A 19,141-nucleotide genomic window follows, 5' to 3' on the forward strand; every position below is an offset into this window, starting at 1 on the left:
GGAAGTAAGTAAATATAGCAGTAAAAAGTGAATATAAAAGTCATTAATTTCCTTCATATAACTAAATGTGAAGAAAACTGTGATGCATTGTTCTTTAGCCCAGTGTAGAAAAATTTAATATGATACACAGTCTTTTAAAATCCTTTGTTTAATCTCTTCGCTGAAATAGCAAAAGTCTATATACAAAAATGTTGAGGAAGAGATGGCTTATAGAGAAGGAAGATTTCTTTAGTTGGAGAAATAGCATTGTGTATACTCACATATCCTTATGCTATAGTCTGCACTGCTTATTACTGGCATTTGCCAATAAGAGGAACATTTGTTCTGGCTGTCAACACAGTGGCAGAAAATCTCCTACAGCTGGATACATTTTTACTGTATTAGAGCCCAATTCTTTCATAACCTCTCATGAACAAGCTATCATTTCAGTATGTTTGGAAACATCAAAATAATTACATGATATATGTACTTAGCAAAATAGTTTCCAAGACAAGTAATATAGGAGTTATATTTGGACCCCATTAAAAATATTAAATTCAGACCCTACTCTGTGAGGATAGCTGTGTAGAACTGTGTAAAGCTATTGTACCACATCTACTCTGTAAATAAAAACAGCTCTGACTGAAGTCATGCCAGGACTGAATGCCAGGACTGACCTTCTACCAGGATCATGCTATAAGATAGAACAGAACTTGATGGTAAAACATTATCACTTTACTTTAAAAGACATGTTCTGTTAAATCATATTAATATCAGATCATGCATGAAGTTGTGTAAATAGCTCAATTCTGCACATACCTGACTATTTTTGGATTATAATTTAACACATGGCTTTCATAAACAACTTATGCAAGTATGAAAAAATTCTTTGGAAAGATAATTTCATTGATACTCTAGAATTTGGAGTTGTTTCATACTTGATGTGAAATTCTTTGCCCAGTACATACACATGAGAGGTGAAGAATTAAAACTCACATAAATATCTCAGGACTGAACTACTCTTATCTGAGGAATTACTAAGTAAACGTGATTCCCTTTTCTAGGATTTAAAAAAAATAATGTCTTATACTTCTTTTAGCATATACAGATACAAGGTTTTAGCATCATTTTACTTAGTATACTTTAGAATGACACTTATTATAAAAATTTTTATAAATAGTGTTTGGATTATTTTACGTTCATTAAAACTCATCTGATATGGAGCATCAGAGGGTAGATAAGCTTTCCTACAAGTTTAATAAACATTTGATATTTTTACATCTTAATGCATAAATGTAAAATTAAATTACTTGCTAAGAAACTTGAATACCCAATTTTAGTCATATGTTTTTATATTAGTAAGTTATATTAACTTCCAGTACCAAAAATAAGAGAAATCACTTGGTGTATTAGTATTTTAAAACTATATATAATTAAGTTTAAATAATTATTTTATAACCAAACCATTTATTATAATGAAAACACATATATAAAATAATAATATGTAAAGCTACTTGCTGTGTCATCCACTGTAGTAAGAGTCAAGTAGAAAGAAGAGGATATTAACTGCTCTGACAACTTTGCATGTTTTAATCTTCTACCTAACAATTTCTAAAATCTTAGGCAATGAATACCAAAGACAAATTTTAAAAGAAAACATATAGTACATACTCAAATTTTAATAGGAATCCCATTTTTTTTACTTTTGACTCTGATAATTTAAATCTGAAAATGTCTAATTAAAGTACAATAGAAAGCTGGCGTCCAGTCTTTGCTTCCATCGCTTTACTCCTCTTTGGCACAGGCCCTCAACTCTAATATCAGCCCTTCTTTGTGAAGAGATCCATTTTTGGGGAGAAATTTGAGACACTGTAGTGTCTTAAAACAGGGAAAATGTGTCGGTAAATTGAACAGTTGCGGAAAGAATCAAAAGCACAGACAGAAGCAGTCTGTCCAATGCATAGAGCAGAGGTGAACACAATGGGCAATAATGAAAGCTAAAGCAAGAATAGAGAAACCCACACACTGGGGGAAAAAAGGACATTTTGAAGTTTCAAGTCTACGCCAGTAATTTATTGAATGAATTTTCCACCCAAGCATTTAAAGTTTCATAAACCATTTTTTACCACTCAGAGGAAGTAGGATTTTTGTATTGGAAATCATATACTACCTAAGTGTTTGTCTGCTTTAGATTCCACACCTGCTTTTATGAAGTGCACATTTACTTGGCGTGGGCTAAGTAGTCATTAACCTCACCCTGTATGTCTTTTCCCACAACCTGATGTTGGAGCTCACACTTTCTTGTTTTTAATCTTTAGTATAACATACATAAAGATCAGTACAGAAGCTGTGATAACGTCTCTGCCAAATCATCAGATAGTGATGTCAGTGATGTGTCCGCCATTTCCCGAACCAGCAGTGCCTCACGCCTCAGCAGCACAAGCTTTATGTCAGAGCAGTCTGAGCACCCCAGGGGTAGAATCAGGTGAGTTGGCAATACTGTTTATATCAACTGGGTCTGTATCCATGGTAGACAAATGCAACTAGCTTTCTTGATGTTCTTGCTAAAACACACTTTAGGTGAAGCAGCAGAAACATTTCCCTAACATAACCCAGGGTGGGAGTGGGCTGAGTGTTTATTTGCTGTTATGTAATATCGCCTATAGACCATTCGGTATTATCTAGTTTATAACTGTGGTCATAATTTTAGAGATTGATCAGAGTCACATCTGTGGGAGTTTCTTCTAATTTGATTAAATCCACAGAGCATCCTTTAGTCCAGTGTTAAAAATTCTTTCCTATGCAGGGCCAGATAGTAAGTATCTCGGGCTGTACTGGACAGTCTCTGTGGCATTTACTTGAGAATGTCCTTGTAGTGTGAAAGCTCTGCAAACAAGTGAGCATGGCTGTATTCCAATACAATTGTATTTGTAAAAACAGGAAGTGGGCACCATTTGCTCATGGGCTGTAATTTGCTGATCTCTTCTTTAGTCCCATAGCAGTTGGCCTGCTTGCAGAGTAGGATTGGGCAGTTGTGATACAAAATACACATCCCTAGCTTACATTCCATGAGTTGTGAGAAATCTGCATGAAGTTTGTTTAAATCACCCATTGTGCTCTTGTCTTTTTACAAGGCAAATACCCTGCTGAAAGGGAAAAGATCACAGGAATCCAACTGCCATCTTGCCTAAAGCGGACTCAGTATAGACAAGGCGTATTTTATGTTTGTTCTTAACTAGTTTCCAGAAATACCAGAAATAGAAGTCTCATTGAAGGAATTTGGGGCTTGAGGAGAGGCCCAAGAAATATAATTTCAGTATAGGAGCAATTACCAGTTCAGAATAGGAGCAATTACCTTTCTAATACTCTGAAAAGCCTTTTATCATGCATTGTGATGATGTACAATAAAATATCTTTGAGCATTCCTTCTTCCTGGATTGCCCTGTTGAAACAAATTGAGAGTAATTATCTTACTGTTAATTAACAGTGTCATATTCAGATAATCTACATGAGCAATTTCAACTGATAATGATGTTTAATAGAACATGCTTATCTCTATTTCTGATGTTCTTAACATGTGGTCCTAATGGAATATAAAGTTCGCTAAAATTTAAGATAGAAGAGCTAATCACACTGAGCTGCCTAATATCAAGGGGTAAAAATCATTCTCATTATTTTTTTGAAATATTAACAAGGTAATATGTTTCAAAACCTAATCAACTGAGCAAGATTATTGATTAGTAAGACTTAAACAAGGACTTCTTCACTTTTAATCACTAAAAACAACTTACCAGACAATTATAAAACCATAAATCTTGAGGTAATTTTTATTTATATTCACAATAGAGTTAAGCACTCTGAGTCCCTGGCTAAAAAATATTACTGGTAAATAGAATTTATGTTACTAGCCAACTGCAGGAATAATCTGTGCGTCCATTTTCATTCTCCTGAAATTTTAGGAATAGTATTCTTCAAAATTTGGATCTTTTGGAAAAAATTGGCTATGTGATTTTTGAGGAAGAAAGTAAAGAACAGAAACTTTTAGGCAGTGGGACAAGAGACTATGATTTCATACAAAGGGGTTCAGAAGAAACTACATGGTAGTTTATTAGAGCCAGTGTTACTTTGTGGGAAAGTGCCAGTTTAACAAATCAACACTAATTATAACCATATCATGACAAGAAGCAAAAGTTGGAGGATTCTTTGCTCCTTGATTCATATGACTTTTCTTTCTTACTGAAGGTGGTAAGGATAAGGGGTGGATTTAAAAAGGGTACAAATAAATTTCCTGGTGACAAATCCGTTCTTAAGAGGTATTTCTGTTTTCACCTTCCCTTTCAGTTCTCTGAAATTTAGAACACATAGGAGCCCAGAAGTTTTTTTTAATATATATGTAAGTAGATTAGGTAAATTTAGGTACTAAAGTTAATGGCTAAACAAGTTTTCCCTTATGCTAACGTGAAGAACTACTTTTCTTGCAGTTCCATACTTTTGACCAGTGATTGAGTCTCTGTATGTGGTACATATGTGATTTCTTAGAATACCTAGCAGGAAATAGAGAGGAAGAAAGAGATATGGGATAAGCGTAGTTCTTTCTTCTGACATTCAGTCTCGTTATCTTTTCATATCCATTCTTCCTCCTGAATATAGGCACACAAGCACACCTGTGCACACTCATACACGCACACAGAGTTATCCTGCTTTCCGTGGTGAAAACCTGAGAGTAGGTTGTGGAATGAAAAAAAAAAAAAAAGAAGAAGAAGAAGAAGAATAAAATGACACCAATATAAAAATGCTGTATCTCACTAATTGGAACAATGGTTCAGGCTCTTCAGCCTTTAAATAGTCCCTGTTCTTGTAACACTGTGAAGAATGATTATTCTCAACATAATGCTGCTTCTTGTTTCTTTTTTTTTAACTAACATATGTGTAGGTTTAAAAATTCTATTTATTCAAGTTCATGAATAAAAGATGAACAAGTCTAATCAATTATGATGATAGAAAGTACTTATATGTCATAATAAGAATCAATAAGAATCAGCAAACTTTTGAATTCCTATCATGTGTAAGGACATCATTATTTTCCTACACCACCTTAAAGTATAATACTTAGGTTACACACTCAAGGAAATTATAAACTATTTAAGAGTTTAAATTTATTTTTGTTTTTATATTCTCATTATATATATATTTGCTCTCACTCTCTATATATTTGTGTCAAATTTTCCTATGACACAAGAAATGTTTTACGTTGCTTTGGATGACTTTTATTCTGGAAGTCAACAAAAGGATTTAGAAGACATTATAGCATTTCCAAAGACAGTGTTCAGTATTCTAAAAGTCAACCAAGTACCTAGTATTCCCACAAAAGACTGTAGGAAGAAATTATATGACATAACCTTGCCCACATTATGTAAAATAATAGTATATAGACACAGAATACCATGTACAGTAAAATTTTGATTTCTTCTATACAAGTATATTATGAACCAAGAAAATGTTGAGATAGACACATCTGAAATGAGTAGTGGGCTTCAAAGCCTTCTGTATAATTCCTAGTTTTCCAAACACTGCTTACTACATTTTCCTATTAATGATTTGCAATACATGTTATTGTTTTTAAGACCTTGAGAAGTTCTCTCTTAAAACAACCTGTCTGTCTTTGCTTATTCCAATATGTACCAAACTTACTCCATTGCACAATGCTGTTTTGTTTTGTTTTGGTAAGGACATCTATTAATATACTGAATAGGTCTTGCAAGCAATTTGGGAAAATCTTTTTTAGGTAATTAACATCTTTCCACATTAAAGATAAAATGTTATATAGTTGCTTCAAAGCCTATTTGAGGACAGATAGAGTTGCACACTCTATGTTTACAGGATGTTTACAGGTTAAGAAGTATAAATACATTTTGATGAACAATTTCTAAAATATCATTTTCAGAGAGTATTAGGGATTCATGGGCCATCACTTGAATCTTTCATGTTTGAGATGATTATGCACCAAATATCCACTCAAGTTTGCCACTAGCTAAACTTCATGGTTCTGCGTGAATTGAGAAAGTGTATCCCTTCCTCCAGCATTCTGAATAGTTCATTCAAAATAGTCCAAAACATGTCTCATGTTTTCAGAGTTTACATATGCAGGGGAACTATAGTAGGAAAAACATAGACTATGAGGTTTGTATTTAGGATAAATAACCTTGTGTAGATATAATGAATTAAAAGTTATTTTTTAATTGTCATGAATTATAACAATTTAAAAGTTAAATAATTGTCAGGTTGATTCTTACAGTATAAAATCACTTAATACTTCAAAATAATAAGCATCAGTAAAGATTGAGGTTCTTAGTTTTTTAGATTTTTCTGCATGTGCCTTGCAATTCTAATTTAGTATTTGCTTAAATGTTCCTCAAAGAATGTTTTGTCATCCAATTACAAAATTTGTACAGTGTATTAGTAGAGGTGGCACAATTGACAATAAAAATGTGTAGACTAGAAGTCAGAAAGAATATGCTGAGTTTCTTAGTTCTCTGTGTTTACATTTACATCCGAAGAAGATGTTCATCCCAGAAAGGAGATGAATTTTCTCGGTCTAGCTCTGAATTTTTTTTTCCATCTTTATCATATATCAGGTTTTTTTCTTTCCAGGTAGAAAAATTTCAGATGTTTTATACAAAACAAAGCTTTAAAAGCAAATGCAAACATAATCTTGTAGATGTTCTCAGATGTTGTACAATTTTAGAAGCTTTGCCAAAACCAACTGTTTTCCAGCAGCATTCACATGTGTAACATATGTTCTCCTGGAACTACAAGGTTGGCTTTCTAGAGCTAGATGGATTTTAATAAACAAACTTGAAAAGCAATTTGATGCAAATAATTGTGGGCCTTTTTATCATCTCCTTTTTAAAGAATATTTTCAAAAGCAAAATTATCTTTGTTTTCTATGGTCATAGTTTGAAAGATGAAAGGTTTTTCTTTTAAGGTGGTAAGAGACTTTATTCATACATTCATTCACTTTTTAAACCTACTTATATAAGTACTCATTATGACATAAGGTTTTTTTTTAAGAACATTATCTACTATATACAAATAATAATCTTACAACTGTAAATTTACTGAAATTTGGCATTTGGAGTCAGTAGGCATAATAATTACTAAGCTTGTACTGACAGAAATATGTTTATTTTTATGTATTTATATTTATTTATAAATTTATATTTATATGGGGTTTTAAAACATTATAGATTATATTATTTGATATTTTAAACTGTGATAGAAAATAAATGCATAGGTTATTATTGTCCAGAAAATCAATTTAACACTGCAGTTATGTTTAGAAAATGCTGCAGAAAATTTCAGATGTATCTTATTTCACAATTCTTCAATTCAGCAAGGGAATACAGGATAGCTTTTAAAAATAATCTTTGGATTTTTTTGTGACGGCATTTGAAAAATACTTAACTGCAAAATCACTTGATACATTTATAGTTTAGAACAACAAATTAAACTTTCTTTTTATATACTAGCTATTTTTTAATGATTTATTTATTTATTTTAGGAGCGGGGAAGGGAGCATGAGTGGGATGAACGAGAGGAACAGAGAGGCAGAGAGCATCCCAAGCCAACTCAGGTCTGAGCACCTGGTCTGACGTAGGGCTTGATCCCAGGACCCTGAGATTATGAGCTGAGCCAAAACCAAGAGTCAGATGCTTAACCAACTGCACCACCCAGGCACCCCTTTTACTTAACGGATTACTAAGCCTACTGACAGTGAATATATTAAGAGTGATCTAGAGAGAATTTTTTTCTTAGAGCTATCCACCCTTAATTTTGCATGCTTGCCCATTGTACTATGGAATAGCAGTCTGTTGAGATCTACAACAGTACTGAAAAGAAAGAGGGGAAAGTAACGTGGAAATTTGATGATGGGGAGAGAATGAACTGGAACACAATGAAAGATAATGGATATTGAATATCTGAGAAAGGAAATATATTTTAGTGATCTTCCTGTGGTTTCTTTCACAGCGTCATCTTAGTTTTAATAGTCCAAGGTTGATGACACGTCACCACTCTTATTTCCTGTGACCAAGTTAAAGGTGTAAAGAGAGGAAAGAATGTGCTGTGTGCCCTTTAAAAAGGGATATGGTAAAACTACCATACTTGTTAATATACCATATGACCGAGTGTGCCATATATTTAAATTATTATGGCATGCCATTCTCGTAACATAGATAAAATCCTGTTTGCCCTGTGAATGAAGTGACACATCTTGATAATGGCAAAGCTACAGAGCTCTTAGGACAGGGGAGTAGGTTTTCCTGGTGACCTTCTTCCTTGCAAACCATTGAAGACTGCATTTTGAAGTAAAGCAGCACTAGTCTTGTATGAAATACCTCCAGCATGCTTCGTTTTTACCTTTCTACTCTGTAAGATCATTACAGATTCACTAAAGTGTATTGTTAAATTCTGGGAATGTCAGTAGGATATTAGATAAATGTTTAGTATACAATAGACAATGAAAATGGTCAGTTATAATAACTTTTTGAAAGTTAACAGCAACCCAGAATATCTTATAAAGATGGAGTTATTTGTAGAAGTGATTGTAATTAGATCTTAGTGGGGACTCATTGGGGGAAAAGTAAATGTACACTGTTCATGGAGGGTTTTTTTTGTTTGTTTGTTTGGTTTTTGGCCTTGAATTTTTTTTATTTTTTTTTATTTTTAAATTTTTTAATTTATTATTTTTTTTGTCCCTGCTGGGCTTTATATTAATGTATAATGTATTGTTTGTTTCAGGAGTACAGTCTATGATTCATCATTCTTACACAATTCACAGCACTCACCATAGCACATACCCTCCCCAATACCCATAACCCAACCACACTATCCTTATCCACCCCCACCTCCCCAGCAACCCTCAGTTTGTTTCCTGAGATTAAGAGTCTCTTATGGTTTGTTTCCTTCTCTGGTTTCGTCCTGTTTCATTTTTCTCTCCTTCCCCTATGATCCTCTGTCTTGTTTCTCAAATTCCTCATATCAGTGAAATCATATAATAATTGTCTTTCTGTGATTGACTTATTTTGCTTAGCGTAATACCCTCTAGTTCCACCCATGTCATTGCAAATGGCAAGATTTTATTTTTTTATGGCTGCCTAGTGTTTCATTACATATATACCACATCTTATTTATCCATTCATCTGTTGATGGAGTTTTAAAAGTACATTGTAACCTGTTGCTATTTGTAGAAATCTACTTCCCTGTAGTTTAATTTCTTCTGTTCGAAGTGAATTATAGATTTTTTTTAAATTTAAAATACTTTAAAGAACATGTTCAATGGAGATTATAGATAATTATAATTAGAAAAAATTTTCTTTAGAAAAATAACTCAGTGTGTCTTTGGAAGAGAGTATGAAAAATTTATTCAGGTCTATGATTGTGTGTAAGTCTTTTCCAGTAATTTTCTATTTAACCTAAAAGAAGTTATGCATGTAATTTAATATTCTGATGTTAAATAAAACAAGAATATCATTCTCCCTGCTGATTCTTATTTTCCCCACAATATATAAGAAATTAACTTACCTGCTGCTAACAGCACATCTTCAGTATGACGTATTATTAAAAGATGCATAAAGTTTAAACATCTTTTAAGTACAAGGAAAATAACAAGTGATTAATCTTAAGGTGAATTGGCAATATTAGAACAGCTTTCAAATGCAACCATTTTATTCCCTGGGAATACTTTTTAAAGAAAGAAAAACCTATCCCCCAAATTCAAATTCCTCCTCACTGTACAGGATCTGTTTGTAGTTGCGATCTCTGCCATTGACAAGAGGTAAGAACCGTGCATTAAATGTGGGAATATGACCAATGTCCAGCAGTAGGATTCATGCCAGCTATGGGAATATTTTGCTTTTATAAGAGATCAGTCTTAGGTATAAGAAATCCCCCAGTTGCTACGATGTTGGCTAACTTTGCTTCAATGCTATATAATTTTCAGAGCACAGGAGGACTTCCTCAAGGGCCAGTTAAGTCACCTTTTTGTCTTTGACGTGCTGTGGTTAACACACAAATCAGCTGTATTAAGGATGCTCAGTGCTACAGCAGCTACCAAAGAGCAGGAAGACTGTTTGAGAGGACCACAAATTGTTACTATATTATTTTTTGAAATTTATAAAAGATTTTTAATTTATTCGATAGACAGAAATCACAAGTATGCAGAGAGGCAGGCAGAGAGAGAGGAAGGGAAGCAGGCTCTCTGTCAAGCAGAAAGCTTGGTATGGGGCTCGATTCCAGGACCCTGGGATCATGACCTGAGCCGAAGGCAGAGGCTTTAACCCACTGAGCCACCCAGATGCCCCTGTTACTATATTTTTATGCCAAAAAATATATAATGGAAAATTTCTAACAGGTTCTTCGATTTCTATTTAACACACTGTGTTTACATGTTTATATTTGCACATTGGAGAACCAAGTGGGGATTATAAACCTAGCTGTATTTCATTCACTGGCAGCTAATTGTTTTATTGGTCACCAGGCATGAACTCTGGTTATCAACATTAAATACCCTCTCTTTGGGTAAATACTCCTATTTTTGTGTCAATTATCCTATTATTTGGAATAAATATAATATCCTTTTACTCTGAACCAGTGCTCTCCAAACTTCACCTATTTCATTTGTCACTTTCATAATTTTGCCATAACTGTGCAACATGTTTATTATTATATTTTAGTGTATTAAAATGGCCTCATGAGACATGGGATATTAAAGTGGCCTCATGGGACATGGATGATTCTCCTACTCTTGGGATTTGGCCCGGCTGCCAAATCTTTTTGGGGCATTGAGTGGGAAGGCAGGAGTCCTGTTTTCTGTCTCAGCAGTCCCTCCAAAAGACGGATTCCAGGGCAGAGTCCCAGGTATGGGCAACCAGAAAAGCACACCTTAGTTTAGGATTGTATTTAAGATGTTTCTCATCCAGTCATATTGATAGATAAGAAATGTGTGATATGAGATTATTTGTTAATGTTTTAGTATTCACTGGATATTGTACACCAGCTTTTGTTGAACTATGTGTGTGTACAAATATTTATTTAATTGTGTTTATAATAGCCTGGAAATACATGAAGATATATATTTTTAACTAGCTATTTGTAGTCATTGAGATCCTAATATATTTCTTAAAACAAATGTAAAAACATATCGGCTTACTTAGTATTTGTACAGAGTAATTATATTCCTCCCACTGCATAATCCACCTAGTTCCCAAATCAAAATAACTGGAAACCACCCTAATTTTTAACTCTCTCCTGTCCTCCTTCTAATGCTTTGTTCCTCAATGCTTTTACCATTCCTAACCCCCTAAGGAGCCTTTTACTTGTTATTTTCCTGTCCTTCCCACGTGACATTTTAATGTCATTGATAACACTGTATCTGTTTATATACTGTGGCTCTTTAGAGGAACACAAGCCATTTTATCTAAGAAATGTTTACCCCTCTTACCTCCACCAAGAACCAGTTATTATTTGGAAGCATATCACTCCCATTGAGATTGCTTCCTGAAATGAGTCATCAAGACTGACTGATTTTGCTTCCTACAAAGAACTCCATGATCATACACTGGAGATTACAGAGAACAAAGGTTTTTATTTCTAATTGCCAGCTAAAAGCTACCCAAGTTTTCTAAGTAAGATACTAAAAACCTCATCTAGCATGAAACTAGAAGACCCACATCCTTAAATTATAAATGATAGAAAACAACTTTCAAATTCAATGAAATCTGGTCTAAAATGAGGAGAAGCATCAAGAGCAGATACTGACTTATTCACCTCGTGAGTAGAAGGTAGAGCTCTCTAAAATAAATGGCACAGCATTGGAAAGGCCAATCAAAAAATTTCTCACCTAGAATCTGTGAGAACTTGGGACAGTTTTAACACTGGAAAACACTGAAACAATGTTTTATGCTTCAGAGTAGCAGCTGACATCAACTCAGAGGAGAAGCCTCACAGGTTGGCAATGGCAGAGAGGCTGTTGGGGGGACACTTAGGGATCAATATAGCAAAAGCTATTTGGTGTAGTTCACAAAGAAATAAACTGCTCTAGCATCATTATAATGCATAAGTCCTAATTACTGACCTTACAGAGATTTTGAAAACATCACTGGTCTGGATAATTCTACAATTATTCAAAAATAAGCAACAAGATGATGCAATCCTTCTAGTTCCAGGCATGACAATATGGTTTGCATCAGACTAACCTTCTCACCTCCAAACCAACGAAAACAAAAAGCAAATGTTTGAGGGTGTTTGGAAGGAATAAAACAGAAATAAATTTGAAGGGTTTCTATCTTTGAAAGAAGGGAAGAACATGTTATGAGTGCCAGATTTACCCAGTTTTCTCTGAAGGTACTTTCTGATTTAGTTACAGGGAGGTGTAGTCCAATCAGACAGCAGGAGTCTTACTGGACTGAGGAGGCAGATCACAGGCCAGGAACTGACAGAGGAAGGAGCGAAAAACTGTGTGTGGAGGGCTCCAAAACTTGCCACAGATTACCCTAAATTAATTTGTTGACTCCTGAGATGAGCGTGCACAGGGAAAGACTCCAAGAAACCAAAAAGTGGTTTCTTAAAGAGCTGAGCAAAGATTCCAGTGGGTGCCCAGTGCTGGGGAGACACAGATTGCCTTCAAGTTCCACAGTCAGAGGGGCTTGAAAAATACCTTCAATTTCTTGTACAAATTCCAGAAAGGCCAAACTCTGGGGCTACGCATTACACTCTGTGAATAATGGTAAAGCTTTAAACCCAACTCTGAACAGGAACAAGATAACTTCTCTCTGCCAACCAAAAGAAAATTTTACCCTTATTGAAGGAAAATAAGAAAGCAAACATTCCCAGTGTCTGGCATCTAATTAAAGTTTATGAGGCATGATTTAAAAATTAAATTAATAAAAAAGGACCAACTGAATAAAAACAAACAATAGAGTTTTCATATAGAGGCTTTAAAATATCCATGATTAATATGTTCCAGAAAACATAGGATGATGGACGTCTTCTGCAGAGACCCGGAACCCATTCTTAGAGTTAAATGGCAATTCTAAAACTAAAAGATACAAAACAAAAATTTGATAGGTGGACTTAATAGCATATTAGAAGCAGTAGAACAGAGAATTCTTGAACTGGTCAGTGAAGAGTTTATAAATCTATGTACAAAGAGAAAACAAGGAAGTAAATTGGAGGAGGACATAAGAGACATGTGGGGCATAATGAGAAGATCTAATCTACATGTAATTTGGATCCCAGAAGGAGAGGAAATGACAGTAACAATACTTGAATACCAAGGTACTGGCTGAGAGTTTTCCAAAACTGATGAAATACATCATATTACAAATCAAAATATTTCAAAAAATCCCAGCATGTAAAAAGAGAAAAAAAAAAAGTCTATCAATATCATGATCAAAGTACTGAAGACTAAAGAAAGAACATTTCTTAAAATAATCTCGGGGGAAAGAAAGAAACATAAAGTTCACTGAAGCAATAAGACTGGTTGAAATTTTAACAGATAATATGAAAAAAAAAAAAAAACTATGGAATGACTGAAAGGAGAATGCTGTAGGAAAAAAAAATCAAACAAACAAGAAAAAAAATCAAACAAACAAGAAACAAAACAAAGAAATCTCCCAGCCTAAAATTTTATGCTTAGCAAAAACATCCTTCAGGCAAGAAGGAAGGAAGGAAAGAAGGAGGAGGAAGGAAGAGAGGGAGGGAGAAAGGGAAGAAGGAATAAAACAGGAAGGAGAATTCATCACCAGTAGACCCACATTCCATGTTGAAGGAAAATGTTCCCAGTTGGAAGCACTAAATTTGAGGAAAGAATGAACACTGGAGAGAGTTAATGATGATAAGGGCATCTTGTGGTAGTTGAAACATGTGGAAATGGGTACCTGGGTGGTTCCCTCAGTTAAGCATCTGACTCTTGATTTCAACTCAGCTCATGATCCACTGGGCATGGAAACTCCCTAAGGTTCTCTCTCCCTCTCCCTTTGCCCCTCCCCACTACTGTTGTGTCCGTGTGTGAGTGCATGGGTTCATGCCTTCTCATGCTCTCAAATAGAATACATAGAAGTAAAATAGCTAAAAAACCTACATAAAAGATGGAAAGGAAGGAAAGGAAATCAAGCTGTTCTAAAGTTTTTGCATTCTTCTGTAAGAAATAAAAATGTCTAAGGAAGTTTCTAATAAGTCAAGGTACGTATTTTTTTAGCCCTTCGGGTGTCTATTATTTATTCTAATCAATAATAGAAGAATACATAACACAGATGCTAATAGTGGAGAAAAAGATACAGAATTATCTACTTAGGCAAAAATGGAGAAGTAGAAGGAACATGGTGATTAAAAATAAATGGCAAGTGATAGGGTCAATTCCAGCTATCTCAGTAATTGCATCAAAAGTAAGTGGACTAAATACTTATAACCAATGTCATGAAATGAAAAAAGGGAGATATCAGTGTAGGATACACAAACAATTATATGCTGGTAAGTTTTGCAGTGGTTATGCAACAAGCCAAACTATGACCAACAAGCCAAAGCTGGCCCGTTGTGGATAAAGGTTTACTGGAGCACGTCTATGCCCATCTGCTTATATATTATCTATAGCTCTTTACCCACCATAATAGTAAGTTTGAGTAATTGCAACAGAGACAATCTGGCCCACAAAGCCTAAAATATTTACTACCTGGCTCTTTACAAAATAAGCTTGCCTAACCCTGACTTAGATGAGATGTACAAATTTCTTGGAAAGTACAACTTAGCTAAGAATGACATAAGAAGGAAAAAACACTTTGAAGAGTCATGTATCTATTTTTTTTAATGATTTAAATAATTTAATCATTTTTTAATGATTCTGTAATTATTTTAAGGTTCTCCACAAGGAAAACTCCTCACCCATGTGGATTCACTTGTTAATTATTCCAAATATTTAAAGAATGAATGCTCTCAGGCATATACCAATTACTCTAGAGAATAAACAGTCAGAATAAAAATACTTCCTAAAGATTTTTGTGAGGCCAGCCTACCCTTGATAAATTTGATAAGGACTTTAGAAGACAGGAAAATTACAAAACAAAATCTCTCATTAAAATAGATAAAAATTTGGGTTGACTTTTGGTATTTTGGTAAACAGTATTGTGAATTTATGTATATTACAGCTGTCTTTTGATATGCCTTATATTACTAGTCCCTTTTCAGGCTTACCGTGCAATCTTGGTAGACATGCAGATTCTTTTGGTGTGCTGAACATTTATAAAGTGTTTATCATTTATCAACCTTTTTAAAAAAATTCTTGTTTGAAATGAGTTTCTAAATTGGCTATTACCACAATTTCATTGATTCACACTTTATCATATATGAAATTGGTATGTATTTTACAATGATGGCATGCCATAGTTTAATTAGCAGCACTTTTTTTTCTTAAAAATACATGGACTGATAATGTATCTTAATATTGATGACATCTTCGATTTGATCGAATGTGTATAGGTTATCTTACCATCTTAGCCATTTTATGGTAAATTATATCGCACCAAGACCTGTGTGTTTTTTATAGTGTGAGCAAAAGCTATCATGACCACTTGACATCATTTGCAGTAACTATCAGTATGAGATCTCTAAAATTCTGCTAAGTTCAGGATATAAACTTTTTTTATTATCCGTAGTTCTAGGATCCAATAAGCCATAGAACAAATACTAGACCAGTTTCCTATGCAGATTTTGTAGGTTTTGGTTCTACCTGTAAAGTAGAACTCTTGTTCTTTAATGGTCCTCTTGCTGCTTCTGATTAAATGAAATTTGCTTTCAACTAAATATTCTAAGAGCAATTAATCATTTTACAGAAAACCTAATTCTAATCTTGCATTAATATAACTTTGTCAGTAAATGACTCACACACCTTTCTTATTATATCATGAAGATTTACTTCAAATGAAACCAGTTTGTCAAAGATTTATTTATTTATTTATTTATTTTTACTCTTCAGACTTATTGTTTATAACCACAATGAAGCAGGGCAAATAATTCACTTTCCCTCAAACCTTCTACACTTTAAGGTATTCATTCAAGTTCTGTTTTTTACTATCTTCATTCACCTTCCAGTTGTTTTACTGTAAGAAATGATTTCCTTCTTTTCCTTTGATAAATAAAAACACAGCTATTATCTTGAATATCTATCCATGTATTTTAAAATATATGCCACTTTTGTTTCTAGTATAGAACCAACCACCAATGGTTTTTTGTTTGTTTGTTTGTTTGTTTTTGTTTTTATTTATTTGACAGAGAGAGAGAGAGATCACAAGCAGGCAGAGAGCGGGGGCGGGGGGGGGGAAGCAGGCCCTGCACTGAGAAGCGAGTCCGCTGCAGGGCTCCATCCCAGGACCGCGGGATCATGACCTGAGCCGAAGGCAGAGGCTTAACCCACTGAGCCACCCAGGTGCCCCATGGATTTAAATTCTTATATTAAAATTCTTCTGAGTTAGCAATTTCTTGAAATTTTTTTTTTCTTAAAAGGCTCTCATATTCAAAGTATCGGAATTTCAGTTTCTTTTTTTCCTCTAGGGAATCTTTAGTTACCTATATTAGAATTATACAAGTACATACTCATCTGTATAGATCGTCAGAACAAGAACTCTACTGAATTTTTTTCTATCGAATTTAAGACCCTTTGGGATCTAGTATCTATCTGCCTGGACAGCTATCCCTAAGGTACACAGAAAGTAAGAGATTTTTATTATCAATCAAAAAGACTTTTTAAGCATTCAAAGAGAACTAGCAACTCAGTTTTACACTTAGCCATAGGGCCAAAATTAACACAGAAAACCTAAGCCTAGACTTTAAAGAGCAGTTCTTTTTTCAGTATGCACAAGACATTTTCATGAGCGATGTGAACTTTTAGTGCCCGTCAGACAGATATGTAAAAAGACTAGCAAGCCAAATTTTTTATCATTTGCCACCCAACGTGTAATATATTTTGATTTCTGCCACCCAACAGATTTAATTCCAAGGATGGTTTTCCTCATTGTTGGTGCCGTTAGTGAGGAATGTGCTCTTAGCTCTTTGAACTAATGAGCTCTTTGCTCAACAAGCAAAATAAGAGCCAATTTACAAAGAACCAGAAACAAACAAGCAAAATAAAGAAACATAGAAAACCAGAGTCAGAAAAAAAGAAGCAGAAATTGAAAGTCATATTTATTTGCCACTTGATTAAAGGCAACCTTGAGTTTAAGGAGTCCATGGGCACCCTGCTCCATGTTTGGATCATAATACTATCAGAGTAAACAGTCAAAAATTTTACATTTCCCTGGAGGTCAAATGACCTTTAAAGTGGGCTTGTTAGATAATTCTCAAGGAAGGCATAAAAAGTAAAGTACTTTTTTTTCTTGGTCTCAAATCCACATTAGACTTTTTTTCTAGGGTGAAATTATTCCTCTGAGCAATTGGGGAAATGGAGTATCTTGAGTGTGATATGAAAGATAAGCTATAGGGCAGTTTTTCTGTTGGGTTGAATGTATTTTTTTAAAAGATTTTATTTATTTATTTAACAGACAGAGATCACAAGTAGGCAGAGAGGCAGAGAGAGAGGAGGAAGCAGGCTTCCTGCTGAGCAGAGAGCCTAATGTGGGGCTTGATCCCAGGACCCTGGGATCATGACCTGAGCTGAAGGCAGAGGCTTTAACCCACTGAGCCACCCAGGCGCCCCTGAACATGTTATTTTTGAGAGACCGATCCAAACAGCAATGTCCACTGACAGCTGACTATCTAAATCTGGAGTTCAGGACTGAGTACAGGTGGAGAAAAACAACTGGAATTTGCAGCACATGGATAATATGTAAAGCCCAAGACGAGATTGAGACATCTAGGGAGTTAGCCTCATATGGAGGAATATAGGTCAGAGGGCTAAACACTGAAGAACTCCAGTATTTAGTGGTGAAAGAAAATAAAGTTCTTTTTTTTAATCAATTTATTTATTTTCAGAAAATCATTATTCATTATTTTTTTCACCACACCCAGTGCTCCATGCAGGCCGTGCCCTCTATAACACCCACCACCTGGTACCCCAACCTCCCACCCCCCCGCCACTTCAAACCCCTCAGATTGTTTTTCAGAGTCCATAGTTTCTCATGGTTCACCTCCCCTTCCAATTTACCCAAATTCCCTTCTCCTCTCTAACGTCCCTTGTCCTCCATGCTATTTGTTATGCTCCACAAATAAGTGAAACCGTATGATAATTGACTCTCTCTGCTTGACTTATTTCACTCAGCATAATCTCTTCCAGTCCCGTCCATGTTGCTACAAAAGTTGGGTATTCATCCTTTCTGATGGAGGCATAATACTCCATAGTGTATATGGACCACATCTTCCTTATCCATTCCTCCGTTGAAGGGCATCTTGGTTCTTTCCATAGTTTGGCGACCGTGGCCATTGCTGCTATAAACATTGGGGTACAGATGGCCCTTCTTTTCACGACATCTGTGTCTTTGGGGTAAATACCCAGGAGTGCTTTTTAGTGAGGCACAGTGAGATCATGAGAATAAAGTATTCCCTGATCGTAGAATCAAATGTTTTGTCACATACATGATTTATTGAGAGGTCAAAAGGGTAAGGACTGTGCAGTGATAGGATTTTGCCATGTAAGGTCACTGGTGACTTTTAAAAAAGTCAGTTAAGTGTCTGCCTTTCATCTCAGGTCATGATCTCAGGGCAGGGGGCGGGGGGACTGAGTCCCACGTTGGGCTCTCTGCTCAGCCAGAAGTCTGCTTCTCCCTCTCCCTTTGTGTGTGCTCTCTCTCTCTCTATCTCAGATAAATAAAAATTTAAAGGGAGGGGCAACTTTGGTGAAGTAATAGGGACAAAGCCTAATTTAAATTAGTTCAGGGTAGAATAGGAAGAGAGGACATACAGTCAACTGCTTGAGGAGATTTTTAGCCAAAGTCAGCAGCCGGAGGGAGAGGGAATATCAAAGAAGAAAGGTAGGGTTTATTTTGTTTGATTGATTTTTAAAGATGGATTATATCATAGTCCATTTTTATAATGATATCACTTTTTTTTTACTTCCTATTCATAAATCTTTAGTTCACTCAGCAATGGGAGGGCATTGTGGCAAATCTAGTGATGCATA

General features: G+C 34.9%; 1 protein-coding gene across 50 annotated transcripts in view; it reads left to right on the top strand.

Annotated features, from left to right (window-relative positions):
* Nucleotides 1–19,141, top strand: part of RIMS1 (regulating synaptic membrane exocytosis 1) — a 498,418-nt gene that overhangs the window by 404,178 nt on the left and 75,099 nt on the right. For 33 of the 50 annotated variants that reach the window (XM_044254066.1, XM_044254144.1, XM_044254102.1 and 30 more), the window contains one exon: nucleotides 2,298–2,464. The exons of the other annotated variants lie outside the window; for them this stretch is intronic. In XM_044254066.1, the coding sequence (XP_044110001.1) occupies nucleotides 2,298–2,464 (167 nt within the window). The remainder of the gene's footprint in view (nucleotides 1–2,297; nucleotides 2,465–19,141) is intronic. 50 annotated transcript variants of the gene reach the window in all.

The sequence above is a fragment of the Neovison vison genome, chromosome 1 (assembly GCF_020171115.1).
Source record: "Neovison vison isolate M4711 chromosome 1, ASM_NN_V1, whole genome shotgun sequence".
Classification (NCBI taxonomy): Eukaryota; Metazoa; Chordata; class Mammalia; order Carnivora; family Mustelidae; genus Neogale; species Neogale vison.